At 42.9% G+C, this 25,793-nt stretch overlaps 1 protein-coding gene across 6 annotated transcripts in view; it reads left to right on the top strand.

Annotated features, from left to right (window-relative positions):
* Positions 1–25,793, top strand: part of LOC148010221 (uncharacterized) — a 159,822-nt gene that overhangs the window by 96,486 nt on the left and 37,543 nt on the right. For 5 of the 6 annotated variants that reach the window (XM_087672512.1, XM_087672513.1, XM_087672514.1 and 2 more), the window contains 4 exons: positions 4,981–5,108; positions 5,636–5,834; positions 21,698–21,878; positions 21,988–22,043. In XM_087672512.1, the coding sequence (XP_087528638.1) occupies positions 4,981–5,108; positions 5,636–5,834; positions 21,698–21,878; positions 21,988–22,043 (564 nt within the window). The remainder of the gene's footprint in view (positions 1–4,980; positions 5,109–5,635; positions 5,835–21,697; positions 21,879–21,987; positions 22,044–25,793) is intronic. The other variant, XM_087672518.1, reaches the window with a different exon arrangement.

A 25,793-nucleotide genomic window follows, 5' to 3' on the forward strand; every position in this document is an offset into this window, starting at 1 on the left:
CTCTCTAATGTGCAGCGGGTTGCTCGGCAGTATGGGATCCATCATGCCTCTATTTGTCGGAGGCGTCGTCATGCAGTGGAGGACTTACTGGCTTTGGTTCATTCACTGCTGGTGGACTCCCTAGATGATGACTTTCTGCTGTCTCTGCGTGTGGTTGGTCTTATTAAAGAATTTCAGTTGAAATCTTATTAGCAGGCCAAATTGCACAACTTGAGTGACAATTTGTAAGATAGTGCTTGTCAGACTCATAAGTTCTTTCGCGCCTTGCATGCTTCTCCGGCTCGAGAAAATATGACTAGACTCCAGGATTCAAAAGATCGAATGATCACTGATCCGTAGACCATTGTCAATATGTGCAGGAATTATTTTCTGGATCTTCTTGGTTCTTCTCCGTCGCCTTCTGACCAGGTTACGTATGCATGCTCTGTCTTCTATGATTTGGTCCGCCATCAGGTTCCACTTGATATGCAAACTACATTGGAGGCAGATATTTGTGAGGAGGAAATTATGGATGTTTTGTTACACCTGCCTAAGGATAAAAGTCCTGGTTGGGATGGTCTCACCAATGAATTCTTTGAGAGCTCGGCTACCCAACTGGTGAAGCCATTGGCGGCTATGTTTTAGCAGGTTTGGGAAACAGGGGTCATGCCCTCATGGAAAGAAGGCCTTATCAAACTGCTTTCAAAGGTTCCTTCACCGTCAATGTTGCAACATTGGAGATCAATTTCTTTGATGGGTTCGATGTATAAAATCTTTTCCAAAGTGATGGCGAATCGACTCCACAAGCACCTTTCAGCTATTGTACATCCTCTTCAATATGGTTTCATTAAGGGCCGCAACATTCTGCATAATATCTTAAATGTGCAAATGGCTATTGACTATGCCAGGCACTCTAGTCAGGAAGTGGTATTGATTCAATTGGATTTGGAAAAGGCTTTTGACTATTTAGACTGGTCTTTCATTGCAGAACTTATGTCAGCGATGGGTTTTGGTAATCGGATGTCCCGATTGATCTACACCATTAGTGCTACAGCTTCTTCGCGAGTTATGCTCAATGGTGGGGTTACAGAGCTATTTGTCCTTGCACGTTCTGTGAGACAGGGTTGCCCTTTGAGTCCTCTCTTTTTTGCCCTGGCGACTCACCCGGTTCTTTCAATGTTATCTTCAATGGCAGCCTCTACTTAGTTGGCCGGATTGTCTCTTCCTTTGGGACATCACTTCATTAGCCAATCTTTGGCTGATGATAGCTTTATGATTTTGCGTGCGGACAAGGACAACATTCGCAAGGCATTAGATGCTTGGACGCTCTTTGGTTATGCTTCTGGTCTTCGTATCAATGCCTTCAAATCAGCCATTCTCAGCTGCACAGAGTTTGATTTACAGTCATTGGGTTGGCACGTTCAGGTGGTTCCCCGTGGTTCCATTGTCAGGCATCTTGGGTACCCGTTGGGTGTTGATGTTCGGCCAAAGCAGCTACTGGAGTGGATTTCACAGAAACTGGCAGCTAAGTTTATGCATTGGAAGTTGCAAGCGTGGCCCTTCCATGTCCGCCTCAAAGTGGCTCAGACAATTATGCTGCCAATGCTCACATATTTCTTGCCATTGCTGCCATGGACTCCTACTACTTTGAAGGCTCTCACTCGCCCCATTCTTTCATGTTATGGAAGAAGGATTCATTGCACGCAGGTATTTCGTGGATTTCGTGGTCACATACATGTACCCCCAAACGCCTGGGTGGTGGAGCTATTTTGGATGCCGAAACTCATATGCTGGCACTTCGTTGGTCTCTCTTTCGCGCCATGTGTGTGGATCATCACCCGTGGGCCATTATAGCCCGTTATTTTCTTGAGGACAGCGGGCTTCGGTATGGCAATACCCAACTTCGGAGCTCATGGTGGCATGTCCTTAATGCAGACTCTCGGTTTTCCAGTCCGTCCTCCTCTCTGTTACTGCATTTGGTTGGCTCCTAGAAAGTGGTGCTCCAAAAAGCTCGTTGGCATCCAGCGGAGGACCGCTTGCTTACTAACTCTTTTCAACTGGAATTGTTGGCGGTCTCGAGATTACTTTCATGGAAAGACAAACATGAGCTCAGACCAAAATTCAACCGTATGGCCCGTTTGGGTGTGACTTCAGTTGCAGATGCCACCCTTGCAAGTCGTAATGTCCTCACATCGTTTCGTACTCCTAGGAGACTTTTCAAAATCCCGCATGGATACCGTGATTTATGGGAACAGCAACTGTTAGTGCTTCAAAGCAGGCAACCCTTTCCTGCCCTTGCTGTGGATCGTCCTTGGCAGGACTGGGCCCTTGCAGGTCGGTTGAGTCTGGAAAAGGCCTCTGCTAATGAAGTGTATCATCTTCTCGTTAAAGATCATCAATGGCTGTGTGTTAAAGCTAATACTGTATGGGGATTGCGGAAATCTCAATCATGGTGGAAGGCAACTGTGATGGAGGGCTGGTTGAATAAGACACCTTTCAAATGTAAGGTTTTTCTTTGGCGGGTGATGATTGGTGGTCTTTCTCTTGCCTCGGCCCTTTCCAAGCGTCGAATCTCGAACGGCAATTGTTTCTTCTGCACCACTACTGTGGAATCAGCCAGACATCGATTTATTTCTTGCCCGCTTGCTAAGAATATCTGGTCGCTCTTGTCGCAGGTTTGGCGCGCGGTGGTGGGGTTCTCACTAACCCCTTTCGATTGGTTTTTTTGCGCCCAAAATACCCCACACCGGCTCAGTTGCATATGAAGATCTTATTCCACTTTTTTCGATACTGAGGATGTTGGCACAATTGGACTACTCGGAATGCCTTCCTTTTTGATTCGGCGTCTAATGTACCTAGACACATTGCTAGGCTTAAAGGCCTCTTGCATTGGCAGATAGATCTCATTCGGCACTCGGATTTGCTCCCTCGGGAGTACTTAGTTTCCTGTCATATGGCAATTTCCTTTGCGTCTTTGCCATGACTTGTGTAACTTTTTCCTGGCTTCGTACTGGGATTTTCCACACGTTGGCTTAGAGCCCTCGTGTATCTTGTAATCATGTAAACTTGTACCTTTTTTTTTCTCGTAATTAATACAATTACCTTTTACGAGAGAGAGAGAGAGAGAGAGAGAGAGAGAGAGAGAGAGAGAGAGAGAGAGAGAGAGAGAGAGAGTTTGGGAATTACTACAATTAATACAATTACCTTTTATGAGAGAGAGAGAGAGAGAGAGAGAGAGAGAGAGAGAGAGAGAGAGAGGACAGCGGGCTCCGCCATGGTAATACTCGGCTTCGGGCCTCTTGGTGGCATGTCCTTAATGCGGACTCTCGTGTTTCCAGTCCCTCTTCCTCTTTGTTACTGCACTTGGTCGGCTCGTGGAAAGTGGTGCTCCAAAAGGCCCGTTGGCACCCAGCAGGGGACCACTTGCAGACTAACTCCTTTCAGCTGGAATTGTTGGCAGTATTGAGACTCCTTTCATGGGAAGATAAACATCAACTCAGACCGAGATTTAATCGCATGGCCCGTTTAGGTGTGACGTCGGTGGCGGATGCTACCCTTGCCACTCGCAATGTCCTCGTATCTTTTCGGATTGCTCGGCGACTCTTCAAGATCCCGCGTGGATACCGTGATTTATGGGAGCAGCTTTCGTCGGAACTTCAGGGTCGGCAACCCTTTCCTGCCTTGACTGTGGACCGCCCTTGGCAGGACTGGGACCTTGCAGGCCGCCAGAGTCTGGAAAAGGCCTCTACTAATCAGGTGTATCATCTTCTTGTTCAAGATCACCAATGGCTGGGAGAGAAAGCTAATACTGTTTGGGGACTGCGGAAATCGCTGTCATGGTGGCAGAAAACGCTGATGGAGGGCTGGCTAAATAAGACGCCTTTCAAATGCAAGGTTTTTCTTTGGCGGGTGATGATTGGTGGTCTTCCTCTGGCCTCGGCCCTTGCCAAGCGTTGCATCTCGAATGGCAATTGTTTCTTCTGTACCACACCGGCGGAATCGGCCCGACATCGTTTTCTCTCTTGTCCGCTCGCCAAGAATATCTGGTCGCTCTTGTCGCACATTTGGCGTGCGGTGGTCGGGTCCTCGCTAACTCCTTTCGACTGGGTTTTTGTGCGCCCGAAGTATCCTACACCGCCACAGTTGCATGAGAAGATCTTATTTCACTTTTTCAGATATTGGGGATGCTGGCACATTTGGACCACGCGCAATGCTTTTCTCTTTGATTCGGCCTCTAATGTACCCCGACATATTGCCAGGCTTAAAGGGCTCTTGCATTGGCAGCTAGATATTATCCGACACTCCGACCTGCTCCCTCGGGAGGATTTGCATCCGTGGCATATGGCAATTGCCTCCGGGTCGTTGCCATGATTGGTGTAACCTTTTCAGTGCATTGCTACGGGGTTTCCCCACATGTTGGCCTAGGGCCCTCGTGTATCCTGTAATCAGGAAATCCTCTGCATCCTTGCCACGACGTTGTAACTTGTAGTGCTTAGAATCTCTTCACATGATGACTTAGATTGTCGTCATGTATCTTGTAATCAAGTAATCATGTACTTTTTTTCGTAATTAATACAATTACCTTTTACGGAAAAAAAGAGAGTTTGGGAATTACTTGGGCATGCATCGGGACTTTGAAACAAAGCTGCCAAATCGTCTGTTATTGCGTGCACTGGCTGGAATTTGTCAAATTTAGGGTGGTAGGGTGTGCTTGTTCAACAAGGAGACATTGTAAGGCATCTTGGTTACCCCTTGGGTGTTGATGTGCAGTTGGAACTTTTGCTGAAATGGATATCACAAAACTGGAAGCTATGTTTGTTTATTGGAGATCTTAAGCTTGGCCATGCCATGCTGCAGTTTCTGCAGTTTCTTGTTAGTCTATATATATATATATATAGAGAGAGAGAGAGAGAGAGATTTACGAAAAAAAAGAGAGAGAGAGAGAGAGAGAGAGAGAGAGAGAGAGAGAGAGAGAGGTGTTTACATGTTGTTTATAAGCAGAGCAGGTGGGATCCAGGTCGATACTCTTTACTTGCAGGCTTTGTAGAGGTGGGTGAAACTTTTGAGACTGCAGTCTCTAGGGAGGTGCAAGAAGAGGCTGGGGTAAAGCTGAAGTTTGAAACTATCAAGTAGGTGACTGTGGGATTTGGACAGACAAATATGGTATCCTCTTTATGCAACAGTGGTGGTTAATGGATTAGTCTTACATGAATAATGTGATTTATTTATTGTGGCTATTGTGCAATTTTGGACTTATTTAGGAAATATCTTGTAAATACTTTGTTGCGAGAGATCCAATACAATGGCTTGTGAAGGCATTGATTTCTAAGTGACTCTAAATAGCATCTTTGGTCTAGTACAAGTGGAGGAGCTTTAACATTGATCAAACAGTAAATGGTCTTGTGCAATTAATGAGAATGAGAATTCATAGAAATTGGACAGCAAGTGAAGTTCTTCTTTGATCTTGATTCATCTTCAGCTAGCATACAAAATATTTAAATGACTAAATGCAAACTATGTGACTGCTTTTGTGGACTTGTAACTGTTTGTAGAAATAGAGAGCTTGTCCATGTACATGTTAGCATTAAAACGTGTCTAATGCCATCTTTCTGTATGGTGGCTTGTGGTAACTGATAAAGATGTGCTATCTAGTCAGGTACATAGCTAGCCAGCCATGGCCATTCCCATCATCCTTGATGGTGGGGTTCATTGCAGAAGCAGAGTGTCAATCATCTGTTGAAGATTTGGATTTTGGTTGCGGAGGTGAGGTGGTACCTATAAGCAAAACATGCTTACATGAGTTAGTACAGAGACGTAATCTTCCAAATATCAAAGTTGACACAAAAGAGCTTGAGGTACTACTCAGTTAGGCATGTTTTTATGGATGCTATTTCTGGAAAAACCAGTGATCTATGCTGCTGAATTCTTTTCATATTTTCTGTGATTACTTGCAATATGCATTTAGATGTCCTATCTAAAAATCGAATATTCTCCAGCATGTTGGGAGTTGCGTAGAAAGAACGGCTAGCAAAGTCATTTCTTAAAATTGAAGGACTACCCAAAATAATGTAAAGAATCTTATAAAAGAAACCAAGGAATACATGGAAGGTTGACTTTGACAAATTGACACAAAAACCACGTTCATAGGGTAGATCTTAGGTTCATGATGCCAGAACCAATCCCAAGATTGGGTCCTTGTAGCCCATGATATAGAGCTTAGATTATCCTTGCAGACTGGCAGTCCTTGGTGGGTGTTATACTTTGAGGAGGAGTTCACACAATTTTCTCACGTTCAAGTAAATGGATCTTTTGCATTGTCAGAGGTTCTGATACATCAAAGTGGGGTGTGCACACCAACTAGTGCATTCAGATTCTGTTAGGACAGTAGAGATACCAATGGCTCTGAGTATGAAGAACCTTCTGAAGAATGGGTACTATAATGAAATTGATAGCATGCCTACCTCTCTGGTGAAGCAGTATGTATTGTTTTTCAGGCTGGCTGCAATGTCAGGCAGCCATGGAAGAAGAAGCCTCCAAGTCAACAATATGAAGGAATATTGACTCATGGGTAACTGTTGAAGTAGAGGTAGAAGGATCGGATATTTTAGCTCCACCCTTTGCTCTTGGACGAAGGTGAGGGTACTTCTTCCAACATTTCTCCTTTGCATGTGTTCCCTTCCCACAATATGGGCATTTAGGCTTCTTTGAGTCCGAGTCAAATCTGAAGAATTCTCTTGTCTTTTAGCTTGTGACTTTCCTTTCTTCTGCATCTATCCCCCCCCCCCCCCCCAAACTTGCAACAAAAGCTTTGGTGGAGGTGGATCCACCGGCTACCTCTTTGGCGCATTGGTCATGCTCCAAAACAAGCAGGGCAAGCTCCTTCCATAGAAGCTTCTCACGGGTCCTTGACACCAAGAAGGTTGGTGTAGAAGACATCAAACTGGGGAGATGGCAGTTCGAGTTAAAGGAATCATGGCCATATCCTTTGAAGGGATCATCTTGCCAAGGGACACAAGCTCATCCCTCATGTCCTCCAACCTGTTGATATGATTCTTCATGGAAGAAGAATCATCAACAACGAGCATCCGTAATTTCTTCTCGAGAGTAATCCAATGGGAAAATGTCTTCTGATGGTACAACGAAGCAAGCTTTGTCCACACTTCCACTACTTTTCGCAACTTGTGCACATTCACTAGGACAGAATCTTGTAAGCTCATAAAGAGGAAAGATCGAGCTCTTGAGTTGAGCTGATCCCATAAGGCCGCACGATCCATTGATGATCCAACGGTGATCTAACGGTGGGATCCTCCACTAGATGGGGACTAGGGTGGTTAACAAACTCCCAAAGATCGAAGGTATCAAGGATATACTCCACCTTACATGACCAAAGCGAGTAGTTGTAACCATCAAGCCGGTCTTCTTTGGGCAAAGAAGAGAGTATGGGCATATATAGAGGGTGCCATGGAAGGCATATGAAAGCCAGTAGGACGAGCCTTCTTTGAAACATGGAGAGAATAGGGAGGAGAGGAATCTCGTATAAACGGGCTAGGTGACCTCCGGTCGTCGTGTGAACTAGCACGAAAATCTCTCCGTCTCTTAGAGGAAGGAACAAAGACCTCATCCTTTGAGTCAGCAAAGAACTGATGGTAAGACATCTTTGTATATATCTACAAAACACCCACAAAAAAGGTGCATTTGGCTATGGATAGCCCCAAGATAGGAGGGATCGGCTATAGGATACAACAATCTTGATGTAGAAGGTCAGCCTGAGGGAGAAAATACAGTCGATTGCTCAGGAAGGATGCAGAAGCACCAAAATGCTGATGTGAATGCTATCGCTTGCTCTTGAAAGGTTGAATTTGACTGCAGAAGGTAGTCGCTTGGCGAACAGACAATCGCCTCCACCCATTAAGCTCTAGATGATGACGCCTAAGCACCAGATGTAGTTGCCAACTACTAGGAGCTTGCATTTTCAGCAAATGCAGATGTGGGTGGCCTCACGAACTCTATGTTGCTCTCAAATACCATGTTTTGATACCATGTGAGAGTATGCAACGGAAGAAGGAACTCGAACACAGAGGAAGAGAGAGACAATATTCAAGAGAAGAAGAAAAGAAGCCTGCACTGAACAAGGAACAAATGCTGAATACAGAAGGAGGACTGATCAGTCCCTGCATGGAGCCCACAACCTCAGTGAGGGTGCCGGATCATACTGATGATGATGGCAGCACTGAAGATGGAGGAAGATGACGGAGTTGGAGTGTGCACCTACCAAGGAAGGAGGGAAGATGATAATCTAACTGATCGCCAAATGGGAAATGACTATAAATAGCCAAAAATCCCAAAAACTAGGGAACTTGAAATTTGGGGCCAAAAATATGACCGAGCAGCATTTAATACTGGTAAAAATGCTAGAAAGGTTCAGAAAAATCCCGAAAAGAGTGGACAATGTCCAGCAGGTGAGGCAGGCTGAAGAATGCAGAAATTGCCCTGGGAAATGCACATAACATCCCGACTGGAGGAGAAAATGCACTGAATGCAATAAAATGAGTGCTCTAGAATGAGGTACCTCCTCCATCAAAACAAGTGATAGACAGGTCAGAGCTCCTAAAGTCCTCATCTGACTTAGACTGAGGCTCACAGGCAAGAGATGACAAGGCATGGCAAACATGACTGCTAACATAGACCACCCCCCTTTTCAGTTTTCTCTTGATGCACCAAGTCTTATTTTGAGCTGTTTAGAGATTGGTAGGATCACTAGGGTGGACCTCACTCAATTGGATACTAGGAGGATGTGGTTTTGTTGAGCTAAAAACTGCATTACTTGCTGATAAGCCTCTTAAATAGACATACTTATTTAATACAAAACCCTAAAACAGGGCATGGTTGGAGAGTGTTTCTATGAAACCCTAATCTAGAAGGGTCCGTCCTTATCTCTATAAATAGACAGGCTGCCCCCATTCAATCCTTATTCCTTTGCGTAGGTTTCTGACCCTTGTGTGTAGATTTCAGCCATTAGTCTCTCTCCACATGGCTATCCAACCTTGCGACTGCTGCCACTCCACCTTCTTCTGCCCTAGCTATTGGCAACTACCCCTAGAGCTACTGGCCATTGCTTGAAGGTCTTTCCCTTGCTGTGTGTGGTGCTGATCAGCCATCGCTAGCATCCTCGCTTCCTCTAACTGCTTGCGTTTGGCATCTTGCTGGCCAGATTTTAGGTGGCTGATCACTCTCCTCCCTGTGTGTTAATGTGCATGCCTACGTTTGGTATAGTGCTAGCCACGCGACAATGCTTAGCACCCTTCATTAGGCAACCCTTTGCCTGCTGCATTTGCAGCCTTCTAGTGCCACCTAGGACCTTTTGCATCATCATTGTTTGCATTTGGTTCTCCAACAACATTTGGCATCATTGTTTTGTATTTTTCTCTTCTTTGACACTTCGATTGGTGGTCACAACCCTCAGGATCTGTCTTTGGTGGACTCACTCTCCAACACTACTGCTCTGTCCTTGGGCACTCTGTACACTCTTACATTCATTTATAGTTTTCATTCACTACAGAGTCATTATTTTTTTCCCTTTTGTTTGTGCTTGTTTTTTTGTTTGATTTTTGAGTTTTGCTTTTAGGGTTTGAGTTTTTCACATCTATGTCTGTATTGTTTTGTTTCTGTTGTGGTCCGTACATTGTGTGTTTCCTTAGTTTAAACCCCAGTAGCTACTCCCCAGTTTTCTTCATATGGTATTTGAGCCGGTGCTCTTGTAAAAAGTATATTTGTTTTGCGCTGCATTTACTCACACACACATACACACTGACATCATTGCATTGTTCATTCAATTATCTTTTCCTTTCAGTTTAGTTTAGTTTTTTGGAGCATCTCACTAGTGATCTCTGTGCTTGTAGATCTTCATCTCTTTTGTAGGGTTTTGTTTTCACTGTAGAGCTAACATGTAGGTTTGCACAAGTCCTACTTGGGTTGGAGACTTGGGATATATACCGTTACATGCATGGTTTTATCCTAGAAGTTTTGCGCTCTTCTACCAACTTGGAGGCTTCCCCTCCCAAGGTGTCTTGTGCAACATTTCTCTTGATGCTATCATGGCGGTAATTTCTATCTTGTTTTTCCAATTGGGATGCTTCCTCACATCATGGTTCTCGAGAGCACAAGAAGACTAACATCCTACTTCTCTTCCTCCTTCGATATTGTCATCCAAGGTTGAGAGGGGTTGCTACCCTTCTTGGTGTTCTAGAGGTTTCGACATTGGATTTTTTCCCCCTGTTGTACCTCCTCCTTTGCATTGCATGATTTCATCATCTTTGTTAAGAGCGCTTGGGCAAGTGAACAATTTTCTCATGAGAGACACTGTCAAAGTGGCACTTGCTGCATGAGCATTTCACATGTACCATACTTATTGTGTAGAGCATCACTAGATGGATCGTGAGTTGTTTCCACTGGCGGCTTGTGCAGATTTCAGCCATCTTACCAATTTACCTGTGAAGGCTCAGGGGACAGAGCGGTCCTCTCAGGAAGTTGGAGATTGCAATGGCAAAACACTAAACGCTCCAGTTGGGCAGTTGTGAGGTTGTTTCTCTCTTTGGTGTGGAAGAGGGCCCATGTGCTCTCGTTTCTCTCAGTAGGCCCTAAACTATAATCTTACGAGAGGACACGAATGGCAATGTATTTCTATTCAAATTTAAGAGATTGAGGTTAAGTAATTGGCAATTGCTAATAGGCAAGTCACAAAATCAACATTTAAGTGGGCAATAGATTATAGAACCTGCTACCTAGGTTGCATAATGCATTAGATTATCAAGATTCAAAATATAAAAATCACGAGTCATATATCAAAGCAGGAGTACAATTGCTGTATTTCTTCCACCAAGAGATAGGTTGAAGCTGTGTCTCTTAAAGCCTCGGTCAAAATGAAGAAAATGATTGCGGAATGCCAGTAAATCATCCTCTTCTCTACTTATCATTTCTATATCACACCTTGTGAGGTATCTTATGTACTCCATGAAGCCCTTCTCTAACTCCTTGCTAGTGTATTGCTCCTTGTTGCGCCAAAGGGGATGCAAGATATGTGTGACAACATGGATTGGTTTATGGAATCAATCTCATTGTGCATTCCACAGTATACGAATCTCATTAACCCTTCAGATGGATCATAGATAAAATAAGTTAAAAACTTAAAAGTTAGAATAATGATTAATCATCAATGAGTCATTAACATTAAATAATTACATGTGTAAAAGTTAAAAAATAACTTACTTATCTTGGGACAAAAAGTTATTGCAAAGCAAGGCCTTGTCAATTTTATCCATATACTCATATAGAAGTCCCAAAGTACTCCTCTCCATATCAGTGATGCGCAATACAGTGTAAATAGGAGTGAGACTTTTCACGAATGCCTCTGCCTCAACCCACCAACTCTCATTTAAAATATTGTGTCCAAAAGCAAGAGCCTTTGGAGACTCTCTCTCACTCCATGTGAGCCATCCTGGCATGCAGTGGTCCGTATAAAATTTGGACGGACCCATATGAATCTCTCTACTACAATAAATATATAAGAAAATCTAGTAGTAGAGAGCTTCAATAGCTCAAGTGTGCTATTGGCTCAAAACATGCTTGTGACGGATGGCCTCTTCTTTATAAATCTTACCATACTTTTTGCCGTCTTGAAAATGTCATCCATCCAAGATATTTTTCCAATATCTTCAATAAGCAAGTCAAGGCAATGGGATGCACATGGAGTCCATGCTAGGAAACTCCTCCTCAAGCATACATCCCATAGACATACAATTGCTTTTATTATTTGTCACCACCTATATCACATTTTGGACTCCTACATCCATGATGACCTGTCGCATGTGCTCCCAAATGAAATCTCCTATGATAGTTAGACTTGAGGGAGAGGTATCGACAGTCTTAATGGATATGGTGTCTTTGCATGAAGACACCAAAACATTGTAAACATTTCTTTGGTGTATATCCAACCATCAATCGCATTATTATGCATCCATATTTTGCCCATGTCTCTTTCAAGGGCTCCAATTGAGCCTCTATGGATGCTTTTTCCTTTCAAAGCTCGCGTATGTGATATGCATCCATGGGTGGGCCTTCCCACTCATACCCTATGCGGTTCACTGCCGTGATTGTCTTTTTCCATTGATGTATAGTGGCCACATTGAAAGGTATGGCACACTAATGAATAAATAAGTGTATGAGTTCCCTACTTGCCTCCACAATTGCATGCCTCAGAAGTCCTACATGGACACTTGTACCATGCAAGGAGCCTTTTTGCCCACTATCACTAGAAGATGGCAATGGGGTCTTTTTTGCACTTAGACCGATATTGATATGGATGCACTTCTTTTTGATGGGGCATGCCTCTCCTTGCTCCACTTGTGCTTTATTAGCCCAATGTGGTGTTGGATGAGAGGACTCATCCTCTTTTTTCTAGCTCAATATCCATATGCTTTCGGCGCCAAAGATGGAGACTTACTATTACTTCTATCGATACATTTATGCAAGGCCCAATGTCTTTGTTGGGAATACATGCTAAGTGGTCTCTCACGCGCGTTACACTCCCCGATTTCTCCAATCCACAATAGTTGCACCACCACTTCTTTTATCCATTGAAGCCCTCGTATCCCTTGATTAGAGTGACGTGTCTCCAAAATGGATCCGACAGTATGATTAGGTAATGGAAAATTGGAATTTGGAAAGAGGATAAGTGATAAGAACTTAGAGGAGGAGGAGGAGGAGGAGGAGGAGGAGAAGGAGGAGGAGGAGGTGGTGGTGGTGGTGGTGGTTGGAACTTCAAAGAAGAATATAGAAGAAGAAGGATGGAAGAAGAAGAAGGAAAGAAGAAGAGGGGGGGAGGGGGGGGGGGGGAAACTTCAAAGAAGAATAAATAAGAAGAAGGATGGAAGAAGAAGAAGGAAAGAAGGAAATTGGAAAGAGAAAAACTTAGAAGAATTAGAACGTTGCCACTTGGAAAAACTTGCCTATGTAAGTGGAAAAAACGTTTTTAGGGGCTGGTGGAGTCTATTTTAGCCATTGTGAGAAAGAAGGAGGCTGTTAGAGAGCAAGGAGAGGCTGCTGATGTGATTTGCTACCAATAGGGATTAGTCCTACAGCATGTGATAATAATTTGGAACCCTCTTGGAGCAGATGACATCAACCCAAGGTCCTTCTGGTGCAGGTGATAGCATGTAGGAGGGGGCAACATTCTTTTTGGTAGTCCTAAGCTGCAGGTAATAGGTTCCATGGCTGTTTGAGCACGACAATAGCAGATTTTTAGTATTTCTCGCGATGAAACTGTGAAGTTTCTCTTTCTATAGCATCCTCTCTTATCCTTGAGCCATCTCTCAAGTTATCTCGACATTTTCTAGGATTTTGGGCCATTAGAGGAAGAGATTTCAATCTATCTCTGTTGTAAATCCTAATTTACAGTAGAAATTAGGGTTTGATAGCTGCCTCGGGATGTGTGCTCAAAATTGAGGGCCTAGGACTTGAATTCTAGCAGCTGGAATTAAGGAATTTTAGGGAGATTCAAGAGGCTAACTAGCCAATATTAGATTTGAGGCTGAATTTGTATTTTGAGAAGCAAGACGAAGGCTAATTCCTAAGCAAACCAAGGGGCAAATTGGTTTGGAGGCTTGTTGGTCAATTTTGACAGCAAGAGGCACTTATTCCTTCCATTTGCAATATAAGACAAAGAAATACCGCAAGGGGCACCAATTTTGAGGTCAACAATGTGTCCAATGGTCCAAGATTAAAGTGGTAAAGTGTGTATTTTCAGTTTATGTGAATTTTATCCTTGCTGTAATTAGTGCTCGATCGGGTTATTTACCACCTTATCCGAGGAGGAAGGCTGGTTTCAGTTTGAGTTTTGCACATCTATGTGTATTGTTGTGCTTCTGTTGTGGTTGTACACTCTGTGTTTCCCTAGTGGAAACCCTAGCAAGTACTCCATAGTTTTCTCCACAGTCTGCACCAATATAGGAGTTGGGGATGATGATGGCTTTCTATAGAGAGCATCTTCTCCGTACTAGAGATGACGGCTTTATTGGCTACACGGGATACATGGACACAACGGCAGATATAGATCCATACCACCGGAGGAGCATATATGTGAGATATGTTAGCTAGAGCGAGAGACAAAGGAGCATTACATTTATTGCTGCCTAGTATAGTATGAGATTTGAGGCTACTTTCATTGTCTATATAGAGATTGATTCGGGCTACTATCGAATCCACATACTCCATCTCCTCCTATCCATAGGTGAACTTAGGTGCTGATCTTCTGATTCGTTGTGATGTGGTATGAAACACCATAACGCTGGTTTTAGCAAGATTTATTGAAAGCCCACTATCTAATGCATAGGAGTGTAATGCATCCAAATGTTTGTGTAGTCCATGTGGAGAATCAACTATCAATACAATTTCATCTACATATAGTAGGAGAGGTATCCAAGTACCACCTAGTGGAGCCCTTCTATCTATTCCCTGAGAGATATAATCAAAGACCCTATCAATGTATAGGCCAAATAGTGTCGGAGAAAGGGGACTATAAAGAAATGCTCAATTACAAGATACATACACAATCGTATGACAAGTACACAAAATGATAAAGGAACATGGTTAGGGGTAGGGTAATACAAAGATAATGAACACAAAGATGAAAGAATCAGAATAAATACAATGCTCAATGCAGGAAACACAATATGCAGAGTGAATATAGTACCTCGAACTCCCGAGTTTCAGGGATCGGGTAAGAGAATATCAACTGAAGAGTGTGTGGTACTCTGATGGATTCGGAAATGCAGCAGGCAGTCTCCAGAGATATCAAGCAATTGCAAACACACCTCAGGAAGGTTGGATCAGTGCTGCCTGATGGAGCTGGGCAGTGTAGAGGACAGCAAGCAAACACAGCAGTGGCTGATGATGTGGTAGGGAATTGATAATGTTGATCAACAAAACACAACAGAATAAGTGACGTGGCAGTGTAGTTGGTGATGCAGGCAGCAATCACCTCTAAATGTAGGGAGGAGCACATGTGGCAGCAGGCCATAGGCTGAAATGGGTGTAGACAATATGTTTGTCTCACAGTACAAGTACAAGCTTGAATTAGTTGAGTAATATTCACTGATCAGACATGCCTCTTGATCCTACTACTAAGTTTTCTTTGGATTTCCTATGTCAGCCCTTTGATGAGTAGACTTATAGATCAGTTGTTGGGAAATTACTCTAGTTAATTCATACAAGGTCATATCTTGCATACTCAGTTTCTTTACTCCATCAATATTTCAGTCCACCTACACAGCACTAGAGCCATAAATGTATCAAAATCAGCAAATACTAAAAAAATTCACACTTCTTGGTCTCACCTCTCATGATGATAAGGTCCTAAGCCCAACACTAGATGTATGGTTTGCAAGGGGGGGAGAAACATGGTGTTGAAAAAGCATGGTAGATGGCTTGCAGCCAATCAAGCTGGCGATTCTTGGAAGGCAGTGGTAGAAAAGCATGCGCCGATTGTGGGGAAGTGGCTGGGGAACTGTGAAGTGTGAAGATATGCTAGGGTTTGCACTTAGGAAACACAGAATATACGACCACAATTGAAATATAAAAACTCAGATAGTGATGTACAAAACTCAAATCCTAAATGCAAAAATAGACACACAAACTAGAAAAAAAAAAGAACTTTGAAGTGAATGAATAAATGCTGTAAATGAAGAAAAGAATGTATAAGATGCTCAAGGGTAGAGCTTTCCAACAGCCGGTGGTTCTTGTGGGAGTGGGTTAAGGGAGGTGTTGATGTGTATTGTCGAGGAGATAGATTCCACAAGTGCAGAAATTACCAATTGGAGTGTTGAGGCCTGTGAAGAAAAGTGCTGAAAACACAAAAACAATTTGCTAAGGATGATGGTAGCTGATCATCAGCAGTAGTGGGAGGTTAGGTGATAGTTGTAGACCATGTAGGTGTAGTTGTTGGGGGATGGATTGATAGTGGAAGAGGGCTATGGCTGAAACCTATAGGACAAGGATGGGGTTGAATGGTGGATAGCTTGTCTATTTATAGATATGGAAGGATCCTCCCAAATTAGTGTTTTGCATGTGGGACATAGAAACTTTTCAGAACTGCTCTTCGTTTAGTGAAAGTTTTGGTATTTTACTGTTTTGGGTAAAGAATATTTAGCTCAACACCCCCTCTTATGCCCAAAGTTCAAACCAGGAAAGGACTAGAAGAAAATCTCAAGCCCATTTTTACCCTTGATGCGTCCCACCCCAAAATAGCGAGGGCATTGGATGAAGGGTACATCTTGACTGGCCAATGGCCTACCAAGACTATAGAGGCAATGGCTATCTTACCAAGGGAGTCTAGGTGATCACCCTAGAGAGACGAAGGCATCCGACAAAGAGTGTTGTCGGTTGCCCACTGGCCTATCAGGTTCTATAAAGACGAATGAAACCACATTAGAGTTTTTTTGGTGGGGGGAGGTGGGAGAATAGATATGCTTTGTGGCCTTTCAAGTAATTATGTCCCATGGGGAAAGTGAAAAGGGATAGGGAGGTCTAGTATATCACAAAACAAACAAGCTAACCCAACCACTCGAGGGTGTTGATGATGGTAGAAAGGGTGATAAAGTAAGGTGAGGTGGTGGTAAGGTGGTGAAGAACTGCTAGTGGAGACAACTCAAGATTTGCTTTGGGGTGCTTTGCATAATGAGATGCATAGTAGTATGCTACATGATGAGAATGTGCATGCTGCTCAAGTGCTACTTGGACAATGTTCCTTGTGCGAGAATTGTTCACTTGCTCAGGTGCTCTTTACAAAGATGATGAAATCATGCAATGCAAATGAGAAGGTATAATTTGGGAGGGGCGGGTGTCATGAGGACATGTATTTTTGAAACCTCACTTAACATGTGGATTAATTTTTAATCACATGATTAAGTAAATGATGCACATGTGAGGTGCAATTGGGGTTAAAGTAAATTTACGAGCCCGGGACCCGAAGAAATCACGGGATGTCAAAGGCAAAAGTTGCTATAAGTTATGCCGCATAGGTACTTGGTGGTAATTGGTGCCAGTTGTTAGCCTAGGTCATCCATTTGGCCATAAGTGTTAGTTCGTGACACTAGAGAAGTGGTGATTAATGGTACCTAACGTCAATCTGATGGTCAAAGATAGCGGAGAGACACTCGGGAATGGAACTTGCCTAGCCAATTTAATTATTGGCGAGTCAAATTATTTTTCAGGGCACCGAAATAATTATTAGATTAATTTTCAGTATTTTAAGAATGAAAATTAATATTTAATTATGGAAAATGTTGAAAAAACCAGTTGAGAAGGCTGCCACTTGTGAAAAATGCCCATACAAGACTGAAAAACGTCTTTAGAGGCTTGGGAGAGGCATTTTTATAAATTCAGTCTGCAAGAGAGAGGGAGGGGAGGCTGTTGGTCGGATTTGTAGCCATTGGAGGACGTTCTGAGGTAGCCAAGGGCAAAAGAAGACCAATCAACATCAGGAGACAATATCTACAGGCTGTTGAGGCATGGCAGCAGCAGTAAATGATTGATTTTCTTCAGTTCTTTGCATCTACATACTGTTGTGGCAGTGCAGCAACTACACTTGACTGATTTTCAGTCATTCTTCGCAACAGAACTCTGAATTTTCTCTCTATAGCTTTCCTCTCATCTCCCAGCCATTTCACAGCCTTGCTCCAAAGATCTCAGCATTTGGACCCTTGCAGGCTGAGAAATTGCAAATTTCTTTGCTGTAAACCCTAATTTACAGCAGAAATTAGGGTTTAGCAGCAGTCTTGGGAAGCATGCCAAAAATTGAAAGCTCCAAGACTTGGATTCAACAAGGCTGAAGGTGAATTTCAGCTGAATTCAGGTGGAGGGCTAGCTAGCCATTGAATTTGGGGCATTTCCATCATCTATGAAGTGGGTGAAGACCAATTGGGTGCCTGAATCAAGGGGCAAAATAGATTGAAGACTTGCGAGTCACTTTGGACAGCAAGGGAATTGAAATACCGAAAGGGATTGGGAGAATCCCATTGTAAATCAATTTTTTCTTCAATAAAGCTAAAGAAATACCGGAAGGGGCACCAATTTTGGGGCCAATTGGGTGTGCATTGTCCAAGATTAGTAGGTAAATTTGTATTTTCAGATTTGCATTTATTGTTTGCTGTTGTAATTAAGTTGTAATCAAGGATTTACCACACTATGTAAGGAGGAAGGCTGGTTACAGCGCGGGCGGGGGGGGGGGGGGAGGGGGTGATGTTGAAGATAAATGTTGAAGCCTATAGAATACTATGAAAGGGTAGAAACCCCCTCTTAATCTTGGATATCAATGCCGAAGGAGAAAGAGGAGCTTGATGTTGGTTTTCTTGTGGTGGCGAGAACCATGACAATGAAGATGAGGATAAAGCACCGTGATTAGAAGAGCAAGGTAGAAGTCATTGCCATGATAGCATCAAGAGAGATGGTGCATGATTTACCTCAAGAGGGGAAGCTCTGTGTCGGTAGAAGAGTAAATCTCCTAGGAAGATGAAAGCACGAAAGAAACAGTGCGCATCCCATGTCTGTAGCCAAGGAAGGACTGGTACAAAGCTGCATGTTAGCCCTACATTGAAACACAAAACCCTGCAAAAGAGATGAGAATCTACAACACAGAGGTTAGTGGGGAGATGCTTCAAAGCAAAAGAAAACAGAAAAGTAAAGCTAAATGAAAAGACAATGCAATGAGTGTATATATATGAGTGAATTTAAGGGATTTTCGAGAAGTATGACTAAGCCTAAAGGAAACTAGCATAAGATTCCTAAGGATGACCTACGACTCCAAAGAGACTAGCCTAGGCGAAGCTAATGACCAAATCAGTTAGAGATCATATGAGGCATTGAATGAGGGGGAGATTGAGGATCCATTTCATTGGTAACCAGCCACTGATGAAGATGGATACCAAGAGGTGGGGAAATTGCACTACCTCCTCGGGGAAGATCCCCTCTCAACCTCCTTGGAGTGGCACTATGATTGCCAGAAGAGGTTGAGGTTGGTTAGGACTAGGGATTGGATTTCACTTTGTTGTGGATAGAAGACCCTTAGCTGGGGATAAGGTGATTTTGGGTGTGGGTCTAAGACCCTTGGCCTTTGCACGACAATTGTTATCTACATGGCTCAATTTCTAGCAAAATGTGCAAAACCTATTTTTTAAGGGTGAGTGTACTGCTCTCTTTCTCCTTCAAAGAAGGAGATTGACCATTGGTATTGGAATGTGGACTGTGTTTAGGGTCAATCGAGGAAGGCAGAATTGGGTTTAAATGTGGAGGTGATTCCTTTCCACTCCTTGTTTCCTTCAAAGGAGGAGGTGACTCATTAGTACAAGATGGGGATTCATGTGTTTGAGCAATCGAGGAGAGTGGTACAATTTGTAGGAGGGGAATTCCCCACACAATAGAACTAGAGAATAAAGAGCAATACACTTGCAGGTGTGTATAATGCACAATGTTAAAGGGTGGAAATCCTACTAACAATGTAGCAACTGGTATACTTCTGAGCCTCAGTGATGGCCTAAAACCTTGATGTGTATCAAAGACAATGTGTGGTAAGACTAGATAACCTACCTACTGTAGGTCTAAAGTAAGGATCTTGATTGAAAGAAGAGGAATCTAAATGTGAAGTGACGTCAGAGGGAAGGGCGAGAAATGTAAAGGTGAATGGGAGGCACCAAACTCATACTCAAATGAAATAGAGGATGAAAGATTACATTGTGAAACATCTTTGAATATAAGAGTTTTCTTCGAAACCATACAAGTACCAATCTAGGTCTCCATGGTGACTTACAGTTGGTTCCTACATAAGGGGAGTAGCATAGAAAAAATCAAACTCACACAAAAATAGATTGTATGAACTTGCCACTAGACTTGATTATGAAGAGTTTGAACTTTCAGTTGTGTTGTGAGTGGATAGTCTTTCCTTAATTGAGAGGTGATTAGTCTCGTGAGCAGAGCACTCCAACTAAGATGCACCTTGTGAAGGAGTATGAGACAAAAAAGAGTTGGGCCTCGATGAGTGATCCCTACAAGAATGGTTAGTAGGAGCATTGTCCTTCAAATCAAGACCATGTTACCTCCTTAGGGCCTCCATTAAAGGGGCAGCTAGAGAAAGCATCAGAGGATCTGAAGATAAAGTTGTTTGAGCCATCACGAATTAGATACGTGTCATTCGTGTATCTTGCACACAACCAAGCAGTCCACAATAGCCACAAGATACTCTTTACAAGAGCACTAGCTTTGATACCATGCGAGGATATGCTAGGAATTGTAGTGAGGAAACATAGAAAGTACGACCATAATTGAAACACAAAGACTTAGACAGTGACATATAAAACTCAAACCCTAAATGCAAAATCCAAAACTCAAAATACAAAACACAAATCTCAAAAACACACACACAAATACAAACAGAGAAGAAAGAGAACTCTGAAGTGAATAAATGAATGCTGTAAATGAAGGAAAGAATGTGTAAGATACTGAAGGGTAGAGTTGTCCTACAGCCGGTGGCTCTCAAAGGGAGGTGTCGATGTGTATTGTCCCTTGAAGACGGACCCGAGTGCAATAACCACCAATCGGAGCAAAGACTGATGAAGAAAAGTTCTGAAAACACAAAAATGACCTGCTGAAGATGATGATAGCTGATCATTGCTAGCAATGGGAGGCTGGGCGACAACTATAGACCACGTAGTGGGAGTCGCTGGGGGCTGGACCGCTAGTGGAAGAGGGCTGATGGTGGCTGAAACCTACAAGGCAAAGATGGGCTGAATGGTGGGCAGCTTGTTTATTCATAGATGTGGAAGGATCCTCCCAAATTAGAGTTTTGCATGTGGGACATAGAAACTCTCTAGAACCGCTCCGTGTTTAATGAAAGTTTTGGTAAGTTACTGTTTTGGGGCTGTTCTAAAGAGCTAATCAATGGGTAATGAATTTTAGCTCAACAAGAAGAGGAGGCAAAGGGCTGGAAAGTGGAGAATGGGGGTGAGGGTAATGGTGGTGGCTACAAGCAGGAGAGACCACATGCAGTGCAGCTGCAAGCAATGCCAGGTAGTATCAAGGACGGAGGGGCCAATTATCATATGTGAGCACAATGGAATGCTTTGGTACTGATTGAAACTGAAAAGTTTCATTTGTTGGAAAGCAATGCCAGGTAGTATTGATGAGGGAGGGGCCAATTATCATATGTGAGCACAACAGAATGCTTTGGTACTGATTGAAACTGAAAAGTCTTATTTGTTGCAAAACATGAATGTGGCAGGTCACTAGGTTAAGATAAATTTTCTACCGCCATTAACTAAAAGGGTTGGTTGTTTCTTCCTTAGTTATTTGGCAAGCCTTGAGTGATTCCAGGAGCTTTGTACATCTGATATACTGCCTTATAAGATTGTCAAAAGTTGCAATTGCACATAATCCAACTTTATTTTCTCCTAAACTTCTTGTTTCTGCTGAAATATATTTCTGTTGGGAAATCATACATATAGCAATGGTCATATGAACTTCGTTTAGTTTGTTGTTGACAAGATATGAACTTTTTATCGGACTCTTGCATAAATGCACAAATCAATCTAGTTTTATGTCTCACTGAAGGTGTGGAAAAATGATTTGTGGTCAAATTAAATCCAGGCAATCACTTCAGTGCTTCAAAATTTTGTAGGATGCAAGGTGGATACATAAAAGCTTTTTGAAAGCAGTTCTTGAAGGGACACCTACTAAAGAGATCTTCAGTCTTCCTGGAAAACATGCTATTGCTCACCGTTTAATGGAATATTGGGTATGCTCCCATCAGGCGGAAGAGTGGGTTGGTGACCAAGTCCCCACAGTAGAGATTGATGAAGGTATAAAGTGCGACTCCTTTAAAATAAAGGAGGAACAGGGTTCCTTTTATTCTGTTTCTTGTGATGGAAATGGAAATCAGGTATAGTAATTCAGTATTTGGTTGAGCAGGTATCTTCAAGTATGTTCTCATTCAGATCTCTGACAAGCATGCAAATCAAAAACTGGTAATCTAGATTCAATATGGTGCATTTAGTTGATTTTATCTTCTGGCTTGATATATTTTAGACAAATACCATCTACTTATTCGGTTGAATTATGCAAAGTTTATCTTTTTTACTAAAAAAGAAATGAGTGAAGAAGGTTCAGTTAATATAGGTGAGGCTTTGTGGCCATCAATTCTTCCTGATCAATGTTTGTTTGAAAATTTCACCAAGCACTATGCTAAGATGACTGCTTAATTTCAGCCATGCTCTCCAGATGGAAGGGCCTTTAGCCACCCCTGTTTCAGCATCCGTAAAGGACAACAGAAGAGATGGCTTGGGGAGCAATGGAAGCAAAAAGATGAAGCTGCTGCAAACGTTGAGAACTAACAAAAGGAAGAAGAACATGTGAACTCAGAAGTAATGAACTCAGGAAACAGAATCCATATACCAAGGCTCAAGTGTGTACAAAGGCAGAGGCTGTTGGCAACCAGCAGAGTGCTCCTAGGCTCCCTCTTTCAAGCAGAATGCAGTGTGTATGTATTGAATAAGTGTACAACGGAGGAGAGGCAGCCATTATATAGGATGAAATAATATAAAACAATAAACAGGTCATTAATGAGGCCATTAATGCAGGTCAGCCTCGGGTGGTATCCTGATGTCTCGTGCAGCTCCTGTATGTGGACTCCCAAACATATCCTTGTAATCTTGGCATGCTCCTCTCGGGACTGTGATGTGTCTCTGTGACTAGAATCAGCTCATGGTTCTCCATCACCTGCGCCACCCTCCATGGGTGTGTCCATAGTGAGCCATTACAGTTCCATTCTGTCATCCATATCTCTGATGTGTTTGTCTCATATGTCGTGCTTTCCTATTCAATCGCCTTGCCATCAATGATGACTTGGCCATCTCTTTTTTTTTCGTGAAGATAATTGAATTAAGTAGTAAATATTTACATCAGACCATCAGGTCAGCATGCTCTCTATATCTCTTACTTTCTATTACATCAGACCATCAGGTCATTAGAGAAACTGAAGAAAGACTATCAGGACTTTTACATAAAGAAAAAAATCACACAGAAAGGACAGCTGGAGTAGAGTGAAATATAGCCAGCCAGGGAGCAGCAATGCCAGGAAGAACCAGGTCAGCTGATATCATAGAAGAAATCTGCCATAGCACTAAACCTCAAACATGGGCCACATGACCATGGATTCCCGAAACTGAATAAACAATGAAGGCATTCCGAGTATGCCAAATATGCCACAGGGCAGTCCATCTAAGGAAACGGAATAGGCAAGAATAATCAGAATGCAAGGAAGGCAGAGAGGGCAGCTTTCCCATAACCCATGAACGGGCCGTTATCCGGTGCTGAGTTTCCGAGAACACATGCGGGAAATAAAACTCCAGTTTTGTCGAGCAACCGGACAAGAGACAAAAAGATGAAGCAATGTTTCATCACATGTAGTGCAGAATGCACATCGATCAGCAGGGATCTTTCGAGCACGCAACACCTCTCCAGTTGGAAGACCACCAATCAGCAGTCTCCACAAGAACACTTTACCTTGATAGGGAACCTTAGACTTCCAAAGATGAATGAATCTTTCGCGCCACTTCTTTTTGACTTGGCCATCTCTATATAGAGATGACTTTGCCATCTCTATATATTGCCTTCTTTCCCTCTTTCTATACACTACACTACTTTCTTTCCCTCATTCTTGGCATTGAGCATTTTGGGCATACTCGTGCACCTATGGTCCACGTGCATCCTAGAAAGGTCATCATCCAAGTAGAGCATGGGAGTCCAAGTAATACGGGCTCTTCCTTTATGAAGGTTATCGTCTCCATCTCATCTCAAAACCTCAAGATGAGTTTGTACTTTTGCGGTTCTTTCCCAACATCCTAGGCTTTGGTAAAGGGGAATGCATCTTGCTCTTTGTATCTGAGGCATATGCACATATTTTTACCATCCTTCTCAGGTGATGAGCCCTCTTTGTCAGGTATGCTATTTACCCTTATGTTCAATCGCCTTGCTTGTCTCATTCTTTGTTCTTTGAGTGTGGTGCTAACGATTTGCATCTCCTCCTTTTCATTGTCTTTCTCTACTTCCTTTTTTATGTTCTTCTCTTCACTATCTCTACCCACCCTTGTTGCCAAGAAGATAGTGAAAGAGAGATGAAGAGAGGGTGACTGTAGAGAAACATAGCGACAAAGAGCGAGTGAGAGAGAGGGTGTATGCTCGGGCTGCAAGCAAAGCATCGACCATACCAGAGTTAAATATTGCCTTCATTGATCAAGTTGTGGAGGCGTTGGGCCCTAACTCGAACATGGAGGAGGCGGAAGTATTGGTCCCGTTGTACTGAAATGGTGACACCATGCCTAGAGGTGCAGCCATACTTTGAGGTTCAACCACCTATCAAACACAACAAGCACACCCGTAGTGACGCGATGGCAGATTTTGAAGATCCTCTATAGTATGAGCATCAAGCACATTCTTATACGCAAGTTATCTTAGCTGTTGATGATTCCTAGGAGTTGGACTAGGAACATTTGTTGGAGTTATGCCAATATGTTGGTGGGTGAATGTGCTCAAAACAACTAGAAATCCTTTTTGAATTAGGACAAAGAGAATGTTTTGGATGCCACTATGGATACTAAGATTGTGCTGCATCCCTTTTCATCCTTTTATGAAAGAAAGGTCATTCTCTTTTTCATTGGTACGATCCCGGTGCTTTCGTGGATTTGTCAATGGTTGCACTCCATCTTGTAGGGGGATTATGTGGGAGAAATCTTTGTTCGCCCATGAGGCTTTTATGAGGTAATGCTCAAATCGACAAGGTATCAAGACGATCTTTGGGTCGAGGTTCCTTTGCTTTTTGATAGACGCTTGGTTCATGTTGTGGCTTAGAGACCATCAGCGGATTTTCAATATTTGCTCTAGCAGGAATGCGTGGTGTGAGTTGAAGTGGAATACTATCCTGCAATTATTGGCCTTTGCTTCAAGATGCTATGGGGGATATTGGCACTATTTTGGTTCACCCCAACTTGAGGGTTACCAATTGCAACCATGTGTGCATGTTGTGGGATACCTCATGCAAAAGGCCCAATTGTTTATGCTTAAATTGTCTTGGAATGCCTTCATTGCACTTTCGCTTGAAATGGGGTACTTTTGTAGGCATTGCCTTTCTTGTGAACAATTGGGGCACTTCATGGGTGAATGTCTAGAGAAGAGTGCTGCCAAGGATTGGCTCCTATAGTCAATGAAGATCTTATGGTTGATGGCCCTCAAGTAGATGAGACCTTTGTGCGGATTAATATGGATAAAGGGAAACAACTTGTGCAAACATCGGACCAACCTGATCGAGATGGGATTGATGTGCATTCTAGAAGAGGTAAGAAGTTTGCAACCATCTTTGGTACATACTATTAATGACATGGTTTCATTGGCCACTCAAAAATCCTCTCCTATAAAGGCTTCTCTTTACCATTTGAGGGACCCTCTTGCTCGGCTTGCTTTTGGTCCTCGTGATAAAGTGATCACCCCTTGGGATTGTTGTTGTCCAAGGGCTGCCATGAAGCAAGGGAATGATCCCTCCACCTCCAAAGCGGAGTATAGGGATTTGAATTCATTTGTTTTTTCATGATATATGAGGCTTTCTGCTTGGAATGTGCGTGGCATTTGCTCATGCAGTGAGGAGTGTGGCATGTGGTGTATCTTGCATGATAATCAATGGGATGTATTATGTTCTCTTTAGCATAAAAGTCATGGTGAAATAG

The sequence above is a fragment of the Lygodium microphyllum genome, chromosome 30 (assembly GCF_053477565.2).
Source record: "Lygodium microphyllum isolate KBCC chromosome 30, Lygodium_microphyllum_v1.1.10, whole genome shotgun sequence".
Taxonomy (NCBI): domain Eukaryota; kingdom Viridiplantae; phylum Streptophyta; class Polypodiopsida; order Schizaeales; family Lygodiaceae; genus Lygodium; species Lygodium microphyllum.